This window comes from Gracilinanus agilis, chromosome 2 (genome assembly GCF_016433145.1).
Source record: "Gracilinanus agilis isolate LMUSP501 chromosome 2, AgileGrace, whole genome shotgun sequence".
Taxonomy (NCBI): Eukaryota; Metazoa; Chordata; class Mammalia; order Didelphimorphia; family Didelphidae; genus Gracilinanus; species Gracilinanus agilis.
The window spans coordinates 437,238,837-437,258,310 of record NC_058131.1 but is presented as its reverse complement, the minus strand read 5'-3'; the positions used below and the strand labels follow the sequence as shown (position 1 = coordinate 437,258,310).

Below are 19,474 nucleotides of genomic sequence, written 5' to 3'. Positions count from 1 at the left end.
ATCTTGGAAACAATACTAAGAAAACTAACATTCTTCCAGTGAGTCTACAACAAAACCACCTAAAAGTTTTTACTGTGCAGGTTATCCTTGGCCTATGTTGGAGAGAAGATAGGCATGGTTAAAGTTTCCTCATTTGTTAATCTGGATCTTTAGGATCCCTTTCTGCTAGAAATTTATGATCTTTAGTAATTAATAGTGATGAAAATTAAAAAGCTCTGGCAACTCTTGCATTATCTTCTATTACTTCTTCCTCTCCTCTCATCTCTTTGTTCATTCTTTGCTTCTGTCTCAATCTCCTGCCATCTTTTTTGTCTCCCTTTCCCCTCTCCTCTCATCCTCTATTTGTCTCCTCTACTCCTTTCCCCTTCCTTTCCTCTAGGTCTCACTCTTCCACAGCTTTCTTGCCTCCTCTATTCTTGTACCTTCATATGAGGATACCTCTTCATATCCTATTGTTTTTCATCTGCTTTCTTCCCCTTCCTTTACTCTTGTGTTTTTATTTGATCCCTTCCTCTCCTCCTCTAGTGATTCAATGCAAAACCCAATGTTAGCTTTGTGCTCCAGAGTGGAAAACAATTTTGATTCTCCCCACAGACTCCATTAAACTATGAAATTTGGAAAAGACATAGACCACAGTCTGAAGGAGTTTATAATAGAAAGGAGAATAGACATGTATAAAAATAACCAATGCACACTAAAGTGTGAGATGAGAAATGCAAAGGAAAGGCAAAAACAAAGTTCTATGAAATTTAAGGAGATCACTTGCAGCTGGAGGTGGAGTGGTCAAGAAGGCTTCCTGGAGGAGGCATCTGAGTTGAAGCTGGCAAGAAGGAAAGAACTTCAATAGGCAGAGATGGGAGTAAGAGGAAGTAGTTCATGAGTAAAAACACAGAAATGGGGAGGGCAAAACTCAAATAGGACATGTAAAGTAGTATGGTTTATACTTTATTTGGCATAAAGTCATAATGGGAATAGTCTTCCTCCAAGTCCTCCCCTTTCTTGCACTGGTGAGTTCAGTCTGGGGTCTCCATTCTGAGGAGTGGCCAGAGCCAGGCAGCTCTCATTCCCTTCTAGGTTCTGCCTTGACTTCATGTCTTCAAAACCATGCCCCATCTCAGGTACCTCCATTACAATAGAAATACCTTGAGAAGAGGGAGGTCATTCTTTTTACTTGCCTTTGCATCTCCAGCTCTCAGCAAAGTGCCTGGCATATCAATAAATGCTTATTTTCTTTCATTAAATCCCTAGTACTAAACAGAAGGCCCAACTTAATAAATGTTTATTTAATTGAATTGACTTTAAGTAGTAGTAATGGAAACTATAACTTTGTTTTCCCCATCTGACACATTTGCCTAAGGCTAAGATGACAAAAATTAGAACACTTACCTGGACTATCATAACAATCTCCTAATTGGTGCCTCTGCACCCAGTTTTTCTTCTCTCCAATCTCTCTTACACGCAGTTGCCAAATAGTTACTGATAAAGCACAGGGGGCTGACTGTGTCATTGTTTTTGTTTTTGTTTTTTAAACCCTTTCCTTGCCTCTTGGAATCAATACTGTGTATTGGTTCTAAGGCAGAAGAGTGGCAAGGGCTAGGCAATGGGGGTTAAGTAACTTGCCCAGGGTCACACAGCTAGGAAATGTCTGAGGCCACATTTGAACCCAGACCTCTGGGTCTGACTCTCAATCCACTGAGCCCTTAGCTGCCCCCTGACCATGTCATTGTATGCTCAAGAAACTCCAGGGACCTGCCTCTGGAACAAAATATAAACTCTGTATAACACTGACTTACCTCTTCAGGCCCAGTCAAACTCTCCTACTTGCTAGTTTCCATATGATGTTCCTTTTGCCACCTCCACACCTTGTCATTTCTGCTTTTTAGAACCCCTAGTTTTGTTCAAGGCTCGGTTCATTTGTGTCATTTGCTTTGGGAAACCTATCATAATCCCCCACAGTTGCCAGTATCCTCTCTGACAGACTTTATTTTATATTTACTTAACTGTACATATGTTTTTTCCTACTCTACCCTTCTTTCAGCCTCTCAGAATCATATTTCTTAAGGCTAAGTACTTTTTATCCTCAGAGCACAGGACAAAGCATGGCAATAGGTATTTAATGTTTATTGAATGAATGAGTGAACAAGATTGCAATCATGGCAAAGTACTAAGGTAATAACCTTCCCTGCCTCTTCAATTTCAAGACAAGCCACTCATAACAGGATCATGGTTCTCAAGAGGCCTCCTTTTTATGCTTATTCCATAGTGAGACTCTCAATATAAAAAGGTCGTCATTTACCACCATGCCTCAGCCCTCATCCCCTGTGATCTTCTCCCTGTGAAATATCCCACTGCTCCTGTGGCACCATTCCTCCACGAACCTCCATTTGTTCATGCCTACTACCTACATCCTCTTTCAGATCTGATTCTGACTCCAGACTTTACCATCATGTTTCCTTGTGGAGTGCTTTTCCACCTCCTCTATCTCACAGCCTCCTCTTCAGTTTTTTAGCTCCCTTTTTTAGGTTGTCTTCCCCCCATTAGAATGTAAGCTCTTTTGAGAGCAGAAACTATCTTTCTTATTGCTTGTATTTGTATCTTTAGTACTTAGCACAGTGCCTGGCTCATAGGGCTTATTTTTAGGAATCTGTAGCAGTAGATCACATGAGAAATGATGAGGGCCTGAATTAGGATAGAGGCTATCAGAAAGAAAGGAAAGAGATGGTTTCAAGAAATGTTGTGAAGTCAGAACTGATAAAATGTGGCAAATAGTTGAAGGGCAGATGAAAAAGAAATAAGAATGATTTCAAGATTTTGAACTGAGGTGTCTGGTACTGGAGTTTTCTAATATATTAGTGGAGATGTCCCCTAAGAGCAGAATATTAAATATAATCTGATATACAGGAGTTAGGATCAGAAAAATCTGGGTCTGAATATCATCTCTAGTATGTACCTACCTGTATAACCTTGGACAAATCCCTTGCCCTCTTTGGGTCTCAGTTTCTTCCTATTAAAATATGGGTGTTGGCCTGGATCATTTTCTAAAGTCTTTTCCAGATCAAAATCCTATAAGCCTATATAAGGAATGGCCCCACTAAAAAAGCTTCCTTGGTTGTCTGGGATTCACCGTGCTTCTCTGAGTGAACTTTCTATTTGGAAAGAAAGGAATGTTAATGTATACAGCTTTATTTTCAACTATAAGAGATTGTATTCTTATTAAGTCCAAACATCTGGATAAATATTTTACATTTCAGACACTTTGAGTATAATCTCTTTTAGTGGATTTGACAGTAGCAGCAGTTGCACCTGGGCTATCAAAAGTGGAACCAGGAAGAAGACAAGACCCACACTTCTACCCACATAGATGCAAACTGTCTTTGCTTGCTGAGTCGAAGTATTTCTTAGATTTCTCAAAACATGATCCCAAAATTAAAGTATGACAAAGCCCAAACGTCGTCTCTGAGTTATGGGTCAATATAAACTGATTAAACACAAAATGCAACTAAAATTATCTTTTAAAAAGTCTAGGCTGTTCATGAACACAGGGTAATCCAGAAACTCCTTTCACCATTCGCACGATCAAAAGATATGTCCAATATCAAGACATGGTTACAAGTCCCTCAGAAGCTTAAGTCTAGTAGCCATCATCATCATCCAAGTCACAGCCATAATCTGAAAAGTACAGAGAAAATACAGATTAATAGCAAATAATCACCTGTAATACAAAAGGAGAAACAAAAATGCACCACTATTCATTTATAATTATATTGTCTTCTTCTCCAGGATCCTACAGGTGCTACTCAGTTCAGGTTCTCCATCCCTAGCCCATTTGAATCCAGAGTGATCTCATCCTGCTCTGAATTTATTGGTTCTAGCATTTGTTTGGTAATTCATTGCATCCTCCCTTATGGCATCTTTTATAGTATTTTTTATCAGTACAAAATACTATATGATAAGTACTGTGCTAAGCACTAGGGACACAAAGAAAGGCAAAAAAAGAGTCTGTCTTAAAGGCAGGATATTCTTACTAATGGGGGAGATAGTACAAGATAAACATGGAGAAGATGAAAGTAATTTTAAGAGGAAAGCAGCTGAGGAGACCAACATATCTTTGTAGGCCCAGAGTAAACACCGTGCAGTAGGATGTAAGAAGTACTCATCAATGGCTGTGAATTTGTATGAATCAAGCAATTAAAGTTAACTTCTGAATGAGAAATAACAATGTAAAAAGGGATTTTTTTATACATTATGCACTTCCTTTGAAGTTAGATTTTGGTTCAAGTTCCTTATCAGATAATTGTAAACTCCTAGAATTTTATCAATAGAAAAAATCCTAGATATAATCTAATTTAATGTCCTCATCTTACCATAATAAACTAAGGTCCTGAAAAGATAAATGCCTTGTCTGGGCAACTAAATGGTAAGGCCTGTGTTTATGCTATATTCAATCCTTCTTACTTATAGTTTAAAAATGAAGATAATGTTTTTATTGCCTACCAGAAAGGGTCACTGTCTAGAAGATGCCTTGTACACAATTCTAAGATGAGTAATTTTTATCATTACTTTCCTATGTAATGTGCACATTATGTAAAGTGTCCATTCCTGAGAGTTTCCAATGAATTACGAGACTTTGGAAGCATACTGCCTGGTGGTAAGCTATTCAAATAGTTACAAGGCTCAGATTTGGTGAAGAGAGATTATATTAATAACAATAACAATAACAACAATGATGATGATTACTCCTACTTCTACTCCTATTCTTCCTATTATCAGTCAGTAAGGTAGCATACTCTTCTAGAAAGATTTGGATTTGGATTTGGGTAACCTAGGCTCAAACCCTACTTCTATTACTAAGTGATCATGAACATCCTTCACCCAATAGGCCTTGGTTTCCTTATGGGAAAAGTGGGCTTCAAAGGCATAAGATAATAATAGGTGATTGAGAGTGAGCAGAAAAGAACTTGGTTTCCTGTCACCTCCACCAACATAGTATTCTTAGAGATTACAATTATGTAGATCAGGAAACTGAGGTCCTCAGAAAGGAAGTGAGCTGCTCAGGTTCATTTAGACAAAAAAATAGAGAAAAAAGCACAAGACTTGGCTATAAAGGCATAAGCACAAAAAGAAATAATAATATTTGTATTATATACTTCACAGGAGACTGCTGTGAGGAAAAATGGGGTTTTTCATTTAATTTTTCCTCAATTACATGTAAAAACAATTTCCAACATTTTTCAACAAATGTTGAGTTTCAAATTCTTTCCCTCCCTTCTCACCTTCCCCTCCATTGAGATGACAAGCAATTTCAATTAGATTTTACATGTGCAATTATGCAAAATTTTTTCCATATTAATCCTTTTGTGGAAGGCAACTTGAACAAAAAAAATTTAAATAAGTGAAAAATGTTTGCTTTGGTCTGGATTCAAACTCTATCAGTTATTTCTCTGTAAGTAGCTGGAGAAAAATATCTTTTAAAAACTTAGCACTATAAAAATATGTTATTATCTACTTACCTCTATAACCTGAAAACTTAGTTTTATAAGAACAGCATCTTGCACGTGTCATACAATTTATATTTCCAAAATCCCTTTGTATTTAAAATCTTTTTCAGACTTGAAACAAAGAAATGTTTCTTGGAAAATGTGGCATAAGCTGCTATTTTTCTTTTTGAAAACTGATTAATAACTTGAAATATTCTTAGTATTCAAGTTTTGTGAGAAGGCAGATCTTAATGATAATTGTTTATATTCTTATAGTGCTGGATGGTTTTATAAAAACAGCCTTGAAGTAGAAGTACTATTATTCCAATTTTAGACGATTCAAACTTCTGGTCATTTGACTTCTAGTCCAGCTCTCTTTTGACTATAATGAACTATGCTAAATCAAATAATATGCCACTTATTACAAGTAGCACAGTTAAAGTATTTGTTTTAAGTCCCAGGAATCACATTTACCACTATTGCTAATTTTATTTCCTCAGACTATGTCAAGACTTCCTACTGAGTTCCAGTCCTACATACCATTTCCTCCCATTAATTGAAGGGCACTCATGCAATGATCCTCCTCTTCTTCTAACTCTTCTTCTTCAACATCATCTTCATGATTATATAGTACTGGCCCACTTTCAACCACAATATTTGGAGGTTTTGCAAGTTCTGTAGCGTCTGTCCGTGAATTGAGAAGTGACACCTACCAAGAAAAGAGATAAAAGTGGATAGGTTCCTTTTACATTTATCCCACTTAAATCAAGAGGAGAACTGAAACCTATTTCTTAGGCCCCTGTCAGTCTTAGTATTTGAGAGGAAGGAGTGATAAGAGACTAGATAACCCCCTATCATTTTTCCACAGTGCAAAAGTATTTCAAATTCCAATATTTCTAAGCAAGAGAGGGAAATTAAATATAAAACAATAGGCCATCAAGGTCCTCACCTCCACACATGTAAACAATAAACTGAGTACTGAAGCTCATATAATTTTTACATGGCTGGATAAGGCCTCTTCATATATGGTTCCAACAAAATTGACACATGTGCTATTGACTTTCACAGAAGAAAAAATGAACTTTTAAATCATTTCACATAGGTTAGGGACAAGAGTAAAGTCAGTGGTTGCAGCTAATAGAATGTCAATATAAAAGAAGATGGCAGAACTCAGTTTATTTTGCTTCTTTTTCTTTGTCACTTTCAAGAACGTTTTTCCCTCCTCTGTTTCATTGAACATAATTCTGGGAGCTATTTTATGAAACAAAAGATCTAGCAAGTCCTATAAAGCCCGAAGGACTTCAAGCAGATACCTGGAAATGGGGGAGTTTTAGCAGACTAAGAATGAGATGAACCAAGTGTATATGGAAAACAAAAAAAGTTAATGTGATCTTAGGCTGTACTTAGGCACCCAAACATTAACAAGAATTTATGCATCATTGTTCTACCCCAGATGATTCTTTTCTCAACAAAGCAAGCCAGTTCTTGCCACCAGACCCTCAAACCCCAAACCTGCCCATTTCTGACAAATTGAATACCAAACTAAAATGCCTTACTGCTTGCCTTCCTACTTACAAGCTTTGTTTTGCCTTATGTGCTATATAACAAAGTGCTGGAAGGCAAATCAGTCATGTGTAGAGTACTCTTACCATATTTACCTATATCAATAGTTTCCACTTAAGTGGATCCATTGCTTTTTAAAATATAAGATAATAGGATTTATTTATTTATTTTCTTTAAAACCCTTACTTCCATCTTGGAGTCAATACTATGTATTGGTAAGGGAGGTAAGGGCTAGGCAATGGTGGTTAAGTGACTTGCACAGGGTTGCACAACTAGGAAGTGTCCAAGGCCAGATTTGAACCTAGGACCTCCCGGCTCTCAATCCACTGAGCCACCTAGCTGACCCCCAAATAATAGGATTTAAAGTTGGAAGGAACCTTGACTATCATCTAAACTTCTAATTTTTACAGATAAAGAAACCAAGGACCAGAGTCTCAGTGATTTGTCAATGTAATATTCAGATATGTTGATATAGTACCAATTCATGCCCTTATAAGGCTTTACATTCAAGCATTATTGATTAAGGAGGAAACATACAAAGGGATCATTTTTTTCCTCTGTTCCTCAGGGATGCTATCCAATAGTTTCCAAAAAAGTGAGTCTTTAGAAATTGTTTAAGACAAAACCATCAAAATTCTATTGGAAATAATTGGCCAGTGTCTTGGTCTTTAATAGTCTTATGTGTTTAATGATCTTCAGACCATTTTAACTAAAATTTTTTTTAAACACTACAGAAGTAGGTCAACCAAAGAATCTCAATTGTAGACAGCCCAGATGGAAACTAGGCCAAGTATTTATGTTAAAAGATTTGACTCAGGAAGCTCTAGAAAGCTGTAGGTGTTCTCCATTCTGCTCCTTTCATGAATTACTACCCAGTTCTCTAAATAAATGTTGGGAAGAAGTCACAGAACTCAGAACACATCACTGTAGAACAGAACTTACCCCATGGTCAAAATTTATTAAGCTATATAGACCTTATTAACATATAGGTTTACACCTTCCTTAAAAGAGGGAAATAGGGGCAGCTGGGTAGCTCAGTGGATTGAGAGCCAGACCTAGAGTTGGGAGGTCCTAGGTTCAAGTCTGGCCTCAGACACTTCCCAGCTGTGTAACCCTGGGCAAGTCACTTGACCCCTATTGCCTACCCTTACCACTCTTCCACTTTGGAGCCAATACACAGTATTGACTCCAAAATGGAAGGTAAGGGTTTAAAAAAAATTAAAAAAAAAAAAAAGAAAAAAAAAGAGAAGGAAATAACCATCCTTCCTCCTTTGATAATTCCTTAGCCTAAATAAACAAAGACATACCTTTCCCAATGAAGGACTTAATTATGTAGTATGAGTAGTTTATTAATCAAGATTCTGGATTCCAAATATTGGAGTTAATCAAATCCATGTTTTGGATAAAGATTTTTCCAGATTCTAATATCTAATCATCCTGACTACTTTCTTCAAGGCAACTTATCTTTTCCTGGGGAAAAGGGCTAAAATATGTGCCTAGTAACTTGAATACCTGTTTCAGGGAACTTTTAACAAATGCTAGTCTCCCAGAAACTAGGACCTGTTCCTGCCCCGGGGAGGGAATATTTCAGTATTGTTTACTCAGGAAAGAGACAATGCTTTTAACTAACCTCTTTTGTTGGAGTCTTTTTAGCTGGTTGTGTAGAAACTAATGGTCTCAATCTGTAAAGAAAAGAAAGATACTCATAAATGACAATAAGAACAATATTCAGGGTACACTCACTTTTCTATTTGAATCCTACTTGTTAGCAGGCTCTTTTCAAAGTCTCCATTGCTACATCAGCATTCACACCAGGGCTCTCTTCTCCCTCTACACTTTTTCTCTTAGCAACTTCATAAGCTTTTTTTTTTTATAGCAGTTAATAGACTTTTATTTCATAATATGAAAAGTACAACCTTATTAAACTTGAAGTGGGAGAGAGGGAGGAAAGCACATTACAGGAATGAGCTATAAGACTAAAGCTTATAACTGGTGTTAAAGGAATAAAACAACTATTGACTTCTTCAAACAGTCATTTCTTAATTGCTTTAAGAAGACTGGCAGGCTGATCTCATCCCTTTTCTAGTTTTTCCTTCTAGGCCCCATTTTTTTTGTATCAACAGTAACTTATTAGACAGAAGGAAGATCATGACTCTTTTGAAATTATTAAATGGAACTGAAAGTGATACCTCTCATGAGGTCGTACTACTGAGAGAAGATATCACACATGTGATATCACACAGTGAGGCAGTAAAGGAAGTCAAAGAAGCAAAAAGGCCCACAAGATGGAAAGATTCCTCAAAGCCCCTTCACATCCATACCCTTGTACCAAAATAATTTGCCCAAAACAAATTGTTCTGCTTTAAATTAAAAAGAAATAAGCTGCTGATGAAAGATTCATTAGTAAAGACCAATATGTGGAAATGAAAACACTGGGATCTTCCTTCCTAATTCCACATTTCCCTTCCAACTTTTCATCATCCTATGGTTCTAGCTAGAGGCAAATGCACTCCCTTCTCCCCCACAAGATATGCATTTATCCTGTAAAGGTGAGTCTTTTACTCTTGTGGGTTCTAAGACATCAGTTATTTTTAGTCCAGAATGTTCTTATGCTTGATACTGAGGACAAGGAGGAGTAGAGCATTCTGTGTGCCCTCTCTGGCATGTGTGCCATAGGTTCACCACCATGGTCCTAGAGGCTTTCCTCTTCCATAAGATGTAGCTTAAGCACAACCTTCTTACCCCAATTGCAAGTATCCTCCCTACTTGCTTTTAACTATTTTGTATATATTTACTTTATATTTATGCTGTAGCTATTTTTAAGTTTTTGCATCCTCCATTAGAACAAAGGTTCATTGCAGATAGGGACTACTTCGTTCTTTGTACTTGTATCCCTCTGTTACACTTGCATTTGTTTAACATTCCCCACTTAATGCACATCTATTTTGTTTCCAGTTTTTTGCTACTACAAAGAGTTTTGCTTTATACATTTTGGGATGTGTGTGTGTGTGTGTGTGTGTGTGTGTGTGTGTGTCTGTCTGTCTGTCTGTCTATACTGGTATAGATAGGGTCTTTTCCTAGTCTTCCTTTTTTTGGTTATGAACTTGAAGAATAAATACAAATATTTCAAGATAAGAAGGGAAAAAAAAGCTCTTAAATGAAATTGTGAGTTCTCTATTATGTGTGTAAATTAGAACCTGCTCCTGTGGATTTCAATTCCCAGCAACCCACTTTCTCACCTTACGTGCTGACATAGGGAGGATATAAGTTTTGTGTAGCCCTGCCTCTCTCTGCTCTCTTCCTGTGATCGCATTTTGTGGAGGTGGTATGAGGTGAGAGGTAGGAGAGTTTTTACTCACATAGTTTACTTTTTGCTAGATAATTATGTTTTATACTTCTATTTCCTTTTTATTCTTTCTACTTCAAGTGATTATTAATAAACTTTATGAAATATCATACTTGGAGTTATTACATATTAATTTAAATCTTACATTTATAGCGACCAGAAGTCTGGAGTTTAGAACCTTAGCTCCGTTCTAAGTTGGTAGAGCACTTTTTTAATAGACAAAAAGACAGATTACTTTTAAAAGCCTCTGCCACCTTGCTGCTGCTCCTGCTCCCACTGCTGCCTCCCATATTTGACCAGACACTGGCTGGAGGTCCTTGCAAGCCACTTTTCATGTTGCTGGTAAAGTATAAACCCCACTTTCCCTTACATTGCTAATAGCTAAGTGCTTGCTGCTGCCTTGGAAACCAGGTGATTTTTTTTAAGCAACAACTAGCTTCTAACTCTCCTGACTCCTTTCACCTGGGGGAAGCAACCCTGCCTTTGCCCCCCAAAACCTCCCATAGCATCTCACAGAACAGAATCGTGGTGTGTTGGAGGAAGTTAATAATTTCAGCTCAGTTTTTTTTTGTTGTTGTTGTTGTTGTTATTAGACGTTATTAATCATTGGGCTAAATTGAGAAAGTTTAGCTTTATCTTACTCCTAGAAGTTTGCTTTCTCTTTAAGGCCTTTTCCTAGACCCATTGTGTCTAAAGCACTAGGGTCCAGGTGCCCCTTAGCTAATACCCTAGTACTCCCACTTGGTAGCACATGTTCCCTGGTGTTTTTAACCCTGGGGGTAGGGAAAGGAAAAATACTTTCCCAAACCTCTTCACTTTATTCCTAGCCAGTACATACTAGGAGCACCACCTACAGACAGGAAGTAGATATGCAACCAAATAAATAAGGAGAATTGCAAGCATGGCTCAGTTTCCTGCCTATTTCAAACAGCTCCCATTCCCAAAGAGCCTTACCATGCTTGCATAGCTCAAAGTTTTGGAGTGTCTTTTCTTGCTACTGTTCCTGAGTGTACTGACTGGATACTTGCAGTTGATAGCTTGAGTACTCTTGAGATTCAGAGGGGAAATTCATCTCCCTACATCCCCTTGCCTTTTTGGCCTGCCCAATCTCTGCAAGACATCCAATATCGGGTTTGTCCACACTATGCCCAATGCAGGTATGGGGAACCCCAGAAGTGTAACCAAATGCATCTAAATAGATGATGATACTCGGGAGAGGAAGGAACCTTAGAGTCTGGAGGTGAATTTTAGCTTTTCCAACTCCATTGCTAACTGTTTCAGTTTGTTCCAATCCAAATAGTGAAGAAGTCTCTGTAATGCAGTTATCAGAATTGGAGAAAAGGACCCTTGAATTCAGTGCCTGTATCCAGTCACATATAGTGTACTTGCTGATTGTTTGCTTTAAGATTTAATTTTGTTTTTTAAGTTCACATATTAATCTAATCTAATTCTGTTACACTGAATCATTTTCAGCTACTGTATTTTGGCCATTAGCTATAAGTTCTATTACATTGTCTTTATTTGTACTGCCCTATGACTGGACTGAAGAAAATACCATTGTGAGAGCCCATAAACAACTTGTGCAAACTCTTTTCTGTGGCAAAACCATAGGTCCTTATGGATTCTAGGTTTGTCACCAGATCCATTAAGGTCATATGTTGCCTAAACAGCCTTTTGTTCCTTTTTGCCTTTTTTAATTGTCACATAGATGATAACAGATGGATTCCATTAAAATGGTTACAACCTGTATACAACCTTTGGAGAATTTAATGACCTAAAAATTTTAGTTGATTTTAAGGGGTCTTCAGACATGATTTTCAGATATCTAATAGTACCAGTACCTCTGACCAATCATTTGCCTGACTTTGAGTTGTTTGTAAAAAAGGTCCATTTGGTAGTTGAAGTGAAGTGCTATAGCACTGTTGTATTCCCCACCTCTGCATTTATAAAAATGTAATGGATGAGATATACAAAGACACGCTTTTATGACTGTTACTGTTTCATATGGGAGGTGGGAAGGTTTTCCTAGGGAGTATGGTACCCCTGCATGGCTCTTGAGAAGGAAGCATTACCCATGTTGCCTACTGGCTTCTGAATGGTTTTTATATTTTTAATTCTTCAGCTTACTCTACACTTCCACTAGAATGATCTAGATTCTTGGTGACGTTTTAGACCCAAAAGGTATTCATCAGAAGTACAGAGGTTTGTCTGGGCTCCTCTGGCAAATTTTGGAATGATGGCAATAATAGACTTTGTTAAAAATATCTCAGCCAAAGTTGAAAGACTGGCTAGATCTGGAGAACTTGTGACAAGTATCCCTGAGCTTCAGTGGCTATAGAGACTCATGTGCATCCTAATGATAGTGGGTTTGTTTGCTATTGCCATTTAAATGTGCTGTTATAATTTGGGAGATTTTGGTACTTCTTGAATGTGCATTAGCTGTACTGTTTTATGAAGCTGTTATTTAGTGAAAATCATTTGCATTCACACTGTGGATCATGGCCAAGTTAAAAACGAAATGGACCTCATTCTGGGTAAGAAATCTTTGTATTGTGCCTCTCATTGGAAAACAGTGTGTCACTGATTGTGAACTATAGATTTTTTATTTTTAAAAATTTTTTTTCCTTGTATGTACAATAAGATACTTGAATTTTGGTTTTTTCTCTCATTTTTTTGTACTTGGAAGCACATGTTACCAGTATTAATGGTTTTTTGATTTTGCACTAATATAAGTTTACAAATCCATTAGCCCTAATTTTAATGCATACCTAAAAGCTTTAGACTATAGAAACTTGCCATTGATTGTTAAATATTATGGAACTTTGATTAATGATTGTGTCTGATTCCAGGAGAAGAGATCACAAAAGAGCCATTATACAGTGCCAAGAAGCACAAGGTCAAGTAGACCAACCAATCTCGGTGGGATTGATGAAAATCTGTGCCAGGACAGAGGACTTGTTATGGGGTTTAAGGAAGTGTTTGATGACATCAGATGCAGGATTTCCCCGTACCAGATTTAGACAAAGCACCTCAGTCTAGCTGTCATCTTGGTTCCTCTATCCCTGAGAACAAAGGTAAAATCAGACCAGGGAATGGTATTTCCCATTTGCTGCAAAAATCTAGTCCCTTTTCTGACATTCATAGTGTGGCAATTTTCTGTAATCCTGGCTGCTGACTGGGTAAGTGTACATTACTGCAATGGCCTACAGGCTTGTGGGACATAAATCATTTTATTAGGCCCTGATTCTAGGATCTGTTATGGGCTTATTCTTGTTTACTCAGAATTTTTATATACTATTTAATTTTGATTTTTTCTTTTCTTTTATTTGTTTTTGTTTTTTACTTACCTTTAACAATTGATTCATATACCTCATAACACAGCCATATATCCCTGGGTGATCCATGTGTTTGTCAACACCCTCTTTGGGGGGGAGTGTGTGTGTGTGTGTGTAATTGTCATAAAATTCTAGATTTATAAAAATTTTGCTTGTTTGAGAGTAATTTTAGGATAAGAAACTTGCTACTTCCCCAAATCTAGAAAGTGAATTGTTTGGAGAAGGTGCCATGGACATGCCTACAGAAACCTCATACTGCACCAAAGGATCCAGAATGAACTCTGGGCTGTAGTAAAATTGATGGGGGAAAAGGGGCTTGAACACATTTATTTTGAATGTATACTCTTATGCCAAAGGGGACTGCCCCCTAATTGGTTTTTTGTCAATACACCTAGCAATCATTGGTTCTGTTTTCTTTTTTATTTCCCTTTTATCCCCAAATTATTGTAATTTCCCCTTGGAAAGTGCAATATTGTATGTATCTCTAGTCAAAACCCTTTAGAGTACATAGTCGGAAAATCTTGAACACTTGGAACTGCATAGCCCAGGATTCCTTTCTGTATTTACCCACAATTCCTTTTGCCTTTCGTATATGTGCATCTTTACGCAGTCTGTATATAATTTGGGTTCACTATACCATGCCCTCTCTCTTCCACGTGAATTGAGAAGTGACCAGTCTTTGTTGCCCTAGCTCTCTCTTCCACATGAAGTGAGTGGAGAATGTTCTATGTTCTCTAGCTCTCTCTAGTCAAATATTAATAAATCTCTATAAATATTATACGTTTGTAGATACTGATTATTAATTTTTAAATCCACAATTTGACAACTTTATGAAGGGACCCCAGAACCTAACCTATAGGTAAGTAGGAAACCCACCCCATCCCTGGAGTCTCCAGGGCTTCCTACCCATGGCAAAAGGTGGGAAGCCCCTCTGGGTTCCCACTCCATCTACTGCCTTTTGGATCCCTTGTTCCCCCCTCCTCTTTCCTGTTCTTCCTTCTTCTCTCTCCATCCTTTCCTCTATCTCCTCCTTCCCTCCAGATACCCTGCGGAGCTAAGCTTCCCAGCTCCCTCACTAAGCCCTCCAGAGGGGCTCTTTCCCGCCAAATCCCCAAGCTCCCTACTTCTGCTGCTTTTCTGCTGCTTTCCCCCCTCCCCCGCTGCCCACAATAGGACGCAGTGGAGATGTGGTAAACCTAAGACAACATACACCTTTTATACCTCAAGATATTGACATCTAATACTCCTACTTTTGAAGAAGAACCATATCTGGTAACAAAAAAAATGGCCGACATATTTTTCCAATATAATCCATCTTACAAAGATGTTGAAAATTTGCTCAAGGCTTTTCTAAGAGAATGTGAGAAAAATAAGATCTTTTATCATGTTAATAAAGTCCAAGGATGCAATGCAGCACACTGGCAATCTCAGGATACTGAATGGGACTATAACAAATTTGAGGATTATTTGCAATTATACTGTTGTAGGGAGGCTATGATAAATGCAATGAGAGAATGCTCAGAAAATACAGATGCATGTACCAAATTTGAAAGCCTTAAACAATCCAATGATGAAACACGCTCCTAATTCATGGATAGGCTCATTATGCTTGGGGGAAGATATCTTGGCTTTGATCTGTCTAAAGAATGAGATATTAGACGAATAAGGTGAACACTTTGTCCACAACAGTTACAAAGTGATTCGTGATTATTTTAAAACGCATTGCCCAAAGTGGCCTCATATGGATCTGGTTGAGTTGAGAAAAACTGCAGTTTATGACTCTAAAGACCATTAAGAAAAACAGGAAGAGACTAATAATTTAATGGAAACATTTCAGAAGAAACTAGACACTTTAAGTTACAAAATTGATAAACAACAAAGAGGGCATGATACTCAACCAGTGACACTTGCCCCTCTTCAAGAATATAACTATCAATCCCATATATGCCACTCCTGTGCAAAAAGGGGTCAAATAATGATGAACTGTAGGAATTGGAAACAAGCAATTAGAAATAATAACTTCAGAATTTACAACTTTAGAAATAATAACAATTATAGAAATAATAACAATTATGGAAATAATTGTTACAATAATGACTTCAGGAATCGCAACTTTAGGACTGATAACAATTCTAGGAATATGGATCAAGCAATTGATAACTCATACCAAATGACTCCACAACAATATATCTTGAGTTGAGTTCATCCCTGAACCACTTAGGATGCTAATGCCCCTCCAAGTGGAGCAGAAGGTGGTGCCCTTTAGACTCTATTGTTTTTGTTGATGTTAACGCTTTTCACTTTTGTTTCCCCTCCAAATAGTAGCAAAGAAGAAGAAACAGATTTTAAATACAGTCTGTCTATCCTCCTATTATCTTTATTTATACCATCCTACTTGTCACATTGCAAAGTGGTCCATCAACCTGTACGCAGCCTTTGGAGACTTTAATAAGCTAAATACTAATTGATTTTAAGGAGTTTTCATAACCCACTACCTCTGACTGCTTGCTTTTGATTTTCATGTAGTAAGATATAAGGGTCCATTTGGTAACTGAAGTAAAGTGCTATAGCAATATTAGAAATGTAATGGATGAAACATATAGAGTGTCAGTCTCATACCAGAGGAGATCCAAAGGTATTCCTAGGGGGCATGATACCCCTGCATGACTCCCAAGAGGGAGTCTTCAGAATGATATTTTGGACCCAAAGAGAATTCTTATCAGTAGTACAGAGGTTTGTGTTTTGGAATTTGTTGAAACCTATCTCCTCCAAGGTTGCAAGATTTGCTAGATGTAAAAGAACTTGTAGCATGTATTTGTCACACAGCAACCCATGTGACTGATTGTACCCTCTACTGATAATGAATAATTGCCTGTACTACTTATATTTGACTATTGATTGTGATTAGACTTTCCTATTGCTGGATTTGTACTATTTTGTTGAGCTGTATTTGGTAAATCCTTGTATTTAACACATATACTACCTCACAATAGAATATGTGTATTTTTTATTATTATTTATTATTCCTGTTGACTCCTTAGGAGCATAGGGCCGCAACCATCTCACGCCAGCTGACTCTGTTCTGGGCAACTTCTCCCAGCTGGGCCCATGTCATTCCGACTGTTTTTGTTTCATTTTCGGCAGATCTTCGCCAGGTCTGTTTTGGTCTTCCGACTTTCCTCCTCCCTGAAGAGTTCCAGCTCAATGCTTGTCTGGCTACGTTGTCTTCCGGTTTTCGTAGCGTATGTCCTATCCATCTCCACTTACGTTTCTTTATGTCCTGACTAATGGGATACTGGATTGTTCTTTCCCAGAGACTAGCATTGGAGATTTTTTCAGGCCATCTGATGTTCAAGATGTAGCGTAGACATCTGTTAACAAAGACCTGGAATTTATTGGTGTTTGTTAGTGCTCGTAACTCCGCCAAGGACGGTCCCAAGCCCGGCTGAAAAAGGAGGAGGGTTGGGCGTGGGGCTAGCAACCCCACCCCATAAAAAAAAAATCACATTTGCTATAGAAACCACAACCTCACCAAACCAACAAAACCGACGATCGCCTAGTCTGGAAGATTGCTTTCCAACAGAGTCCATGACACGTGCTGGTGAAAGCCTCTGGGAAGCCAGCTCGCCGATAAATCTTCTGACGACCAAAGCAAAAACCAGAATAGCGACATGGAATGTAAGAACCTTATACGAATATGTGTATTAGTGACCTATATTGACTTGATATGCCTTTTGTAACATTTTGTGCCTTTTGAGATTTTTTTGTGTATTTTTTTCAATGTATTATTGCTTTGTCTACCTCATTTGCACTCACATTGTGGATCATGGCAAGTTAAAGAGTAAATAAATCTTATTTTTTGGAAATTAGCCTCTATACTTTACCTCTGTGATTTGAAACTACACATTTTTAATATTTTTGTTTTTTCTTCCTACATGTGCCATACAGTATTTGATTTTTTCACATTTGAAGCACATGTCACCAGTAATAAGATTTTTTGGCTGTTTTAAATTTTTCAATAGAATAAGCTAAGATGTCCATTTGCCTAGCATATAAATGCATACCCTAAAAGCTTTGGACTATGGAAACCTGCCACTAGTTATTTAAATAGTATGAGACTTTGTTCAATGAATATATCTAATCCAAGGAGAAATGGACCACAAAGGAGCAAAGAAGTTGACCTTCAAAGTGCCAAAAGAGCACAAAAAGAAGAAACCAAACCAATCCTACAGGGACTGATGACATTCTGCACAAAAGAGCACCAAGACTTGATCATGTGTGAGACTCGAGGTTGCAGCTCTTAACATATGTTAAGACGTAGGACTTCCTTGTACCACACTCTATATCAAGTATACAACATCGATTGTTCTGGCTCCATTGTCCCTGAAAGTGAAGAAAATTATTGAACCGGGAAATGCTATTTCCTATTTGTTTCAAGATCTAGTCTCTTTTTCTATTTCTTTCATGATATTACATATGATATTATCCAGGCTGTTAAATTGGGTTAGTGAGTGATTGGTGTTGCAAAGTTTATGGAACATGGATTGCTACAAGAACCTGTTGTGATTTGTGAATTTTTTCTTTTTTCCTAGAAATTTTTGTTCTTTTTTTCTTCTCACATTTTTCATATTTTATATTTCCCTTAGAGGTTATTTTTCTTTTTTAGTTCTTTGGATTCTTTGATGTTTTTGATAATTGATTCATATACCTTAGACTTGACCATGTATCCCTGTGTGATTCCTATGTGTATTCCTTTATCCTCTTCGGAGGGAATGTGTTATTATTCTCCTCAGGGGTGACTATGTTATTGCTGTGAATTTTTATTTGAATTTGAGTCTAATTTAGAACAGAAGATTACCTCCCAGAATCCAGAAGGTGCCATGAATATGCCTGCAGAGACCACCCACTGCACCAGAAGATCCAGAGGGAACTTGGAGATATGGCGAATTTGAACTTTGGGAGGATTGAATGCATTTATTTTGAATGGACACTCTTATGCCAAAAAAGGGACTGCTCCCTAATTGGCTTTTTGTCAATGCACCGAACATTGGTTTTGTTCTTTCTCTCTTTTATTTCTCTTTTATCCCTGAATTGTTTTAAGTTTTAATTTGATTATGTTTCCATGATCTATTGGGGAGATGATCTCCCAAAGGACCACAGGGGGAGTGTATAGTTGGAAAATCTTGAACCCCTGGAACTTCATTGCCCAGGATTCCTTTCCGTATTTACTCACAACTCATTTTCTCTTTCGTATATGTGCGTCTTTACACAGTCTGTATATAATTTGGGTTTGCTCTGCCAGCCCTCTCTCTTCCAGGTGAATTGAGTGGTGACTGGTTTTTGTTGCCCTAGCTCTCTCTTCCACGTGAAGTGAGTGGGGAACATTCTCTGTGTTCTCTAGTTCACTAGTTAAATATTAATAAATCTATATAAATATTATACTTTTGGAGATACTGAATATTAATTTTAAAATCCACAGGAGATATATGTTGGTCATGTGTACTGATTCCATGGAGAAACTAGACATGTAAATCTGGGAGATTTCTACATGCTCATTTCCCATGGGAATCACAGGGGGGATTGTGTAATTAGAACATGCTCCCCTGGACTTCAATTCCCAGCATCTCATTTTCCTTCTGTGTCATTTGGAATTGTTGAAAGCCCTGGAAGACTACAATTCCCAGGGCTCCCTGCTATAACTTCCCCTGACACCTCCCACTTCCCTTATGGAAAGTGTAGGAGAAAGTATAAAA

At 37.6% G+C, this 19,474-nt stretch overlaps 1 protein-coding gene across 3 annotated transcripts in view; it reads right to left on the bottom strand.

The window, feature by feature from the left end:
- Nucleotides 1–2,104: 2,104 nt before the first annotated feature.
- Nucleotides 2,105–19,474, bottom strand: part of BRF1 (BRF1 RNA polymerase III transcription initiation factor subunit) — a 195,085-nt gene continuing 177,715 nt past the window's right edge. For all 3 annotated transcript variants that reach the window (XM_044664724.1, XM_044664725.1, XM_044664726.1), the window contains 3 exons: nucleotides 8,671–8,722; nucleotides 6,018–6,186; nucleotides 2,105–3,669 (listed from right to left, as the gene is read on the bottom strand). In XM_044664724.1, the coding sequence (XP_044520659.1) occupies nucleotides 3,632–3,669; nucleotides 6,018–6,186; nucleotides 8,671–8,722 (259 nt within the window). In that variant the 3' untranslated portion in view covers nucleotides 2,105–3,631. The remainder of the gene's footprint in view (nucleotides 3,670–6,017; nucleotides 6,187–8,670; nucleotides 8,723–19,474) is intronic.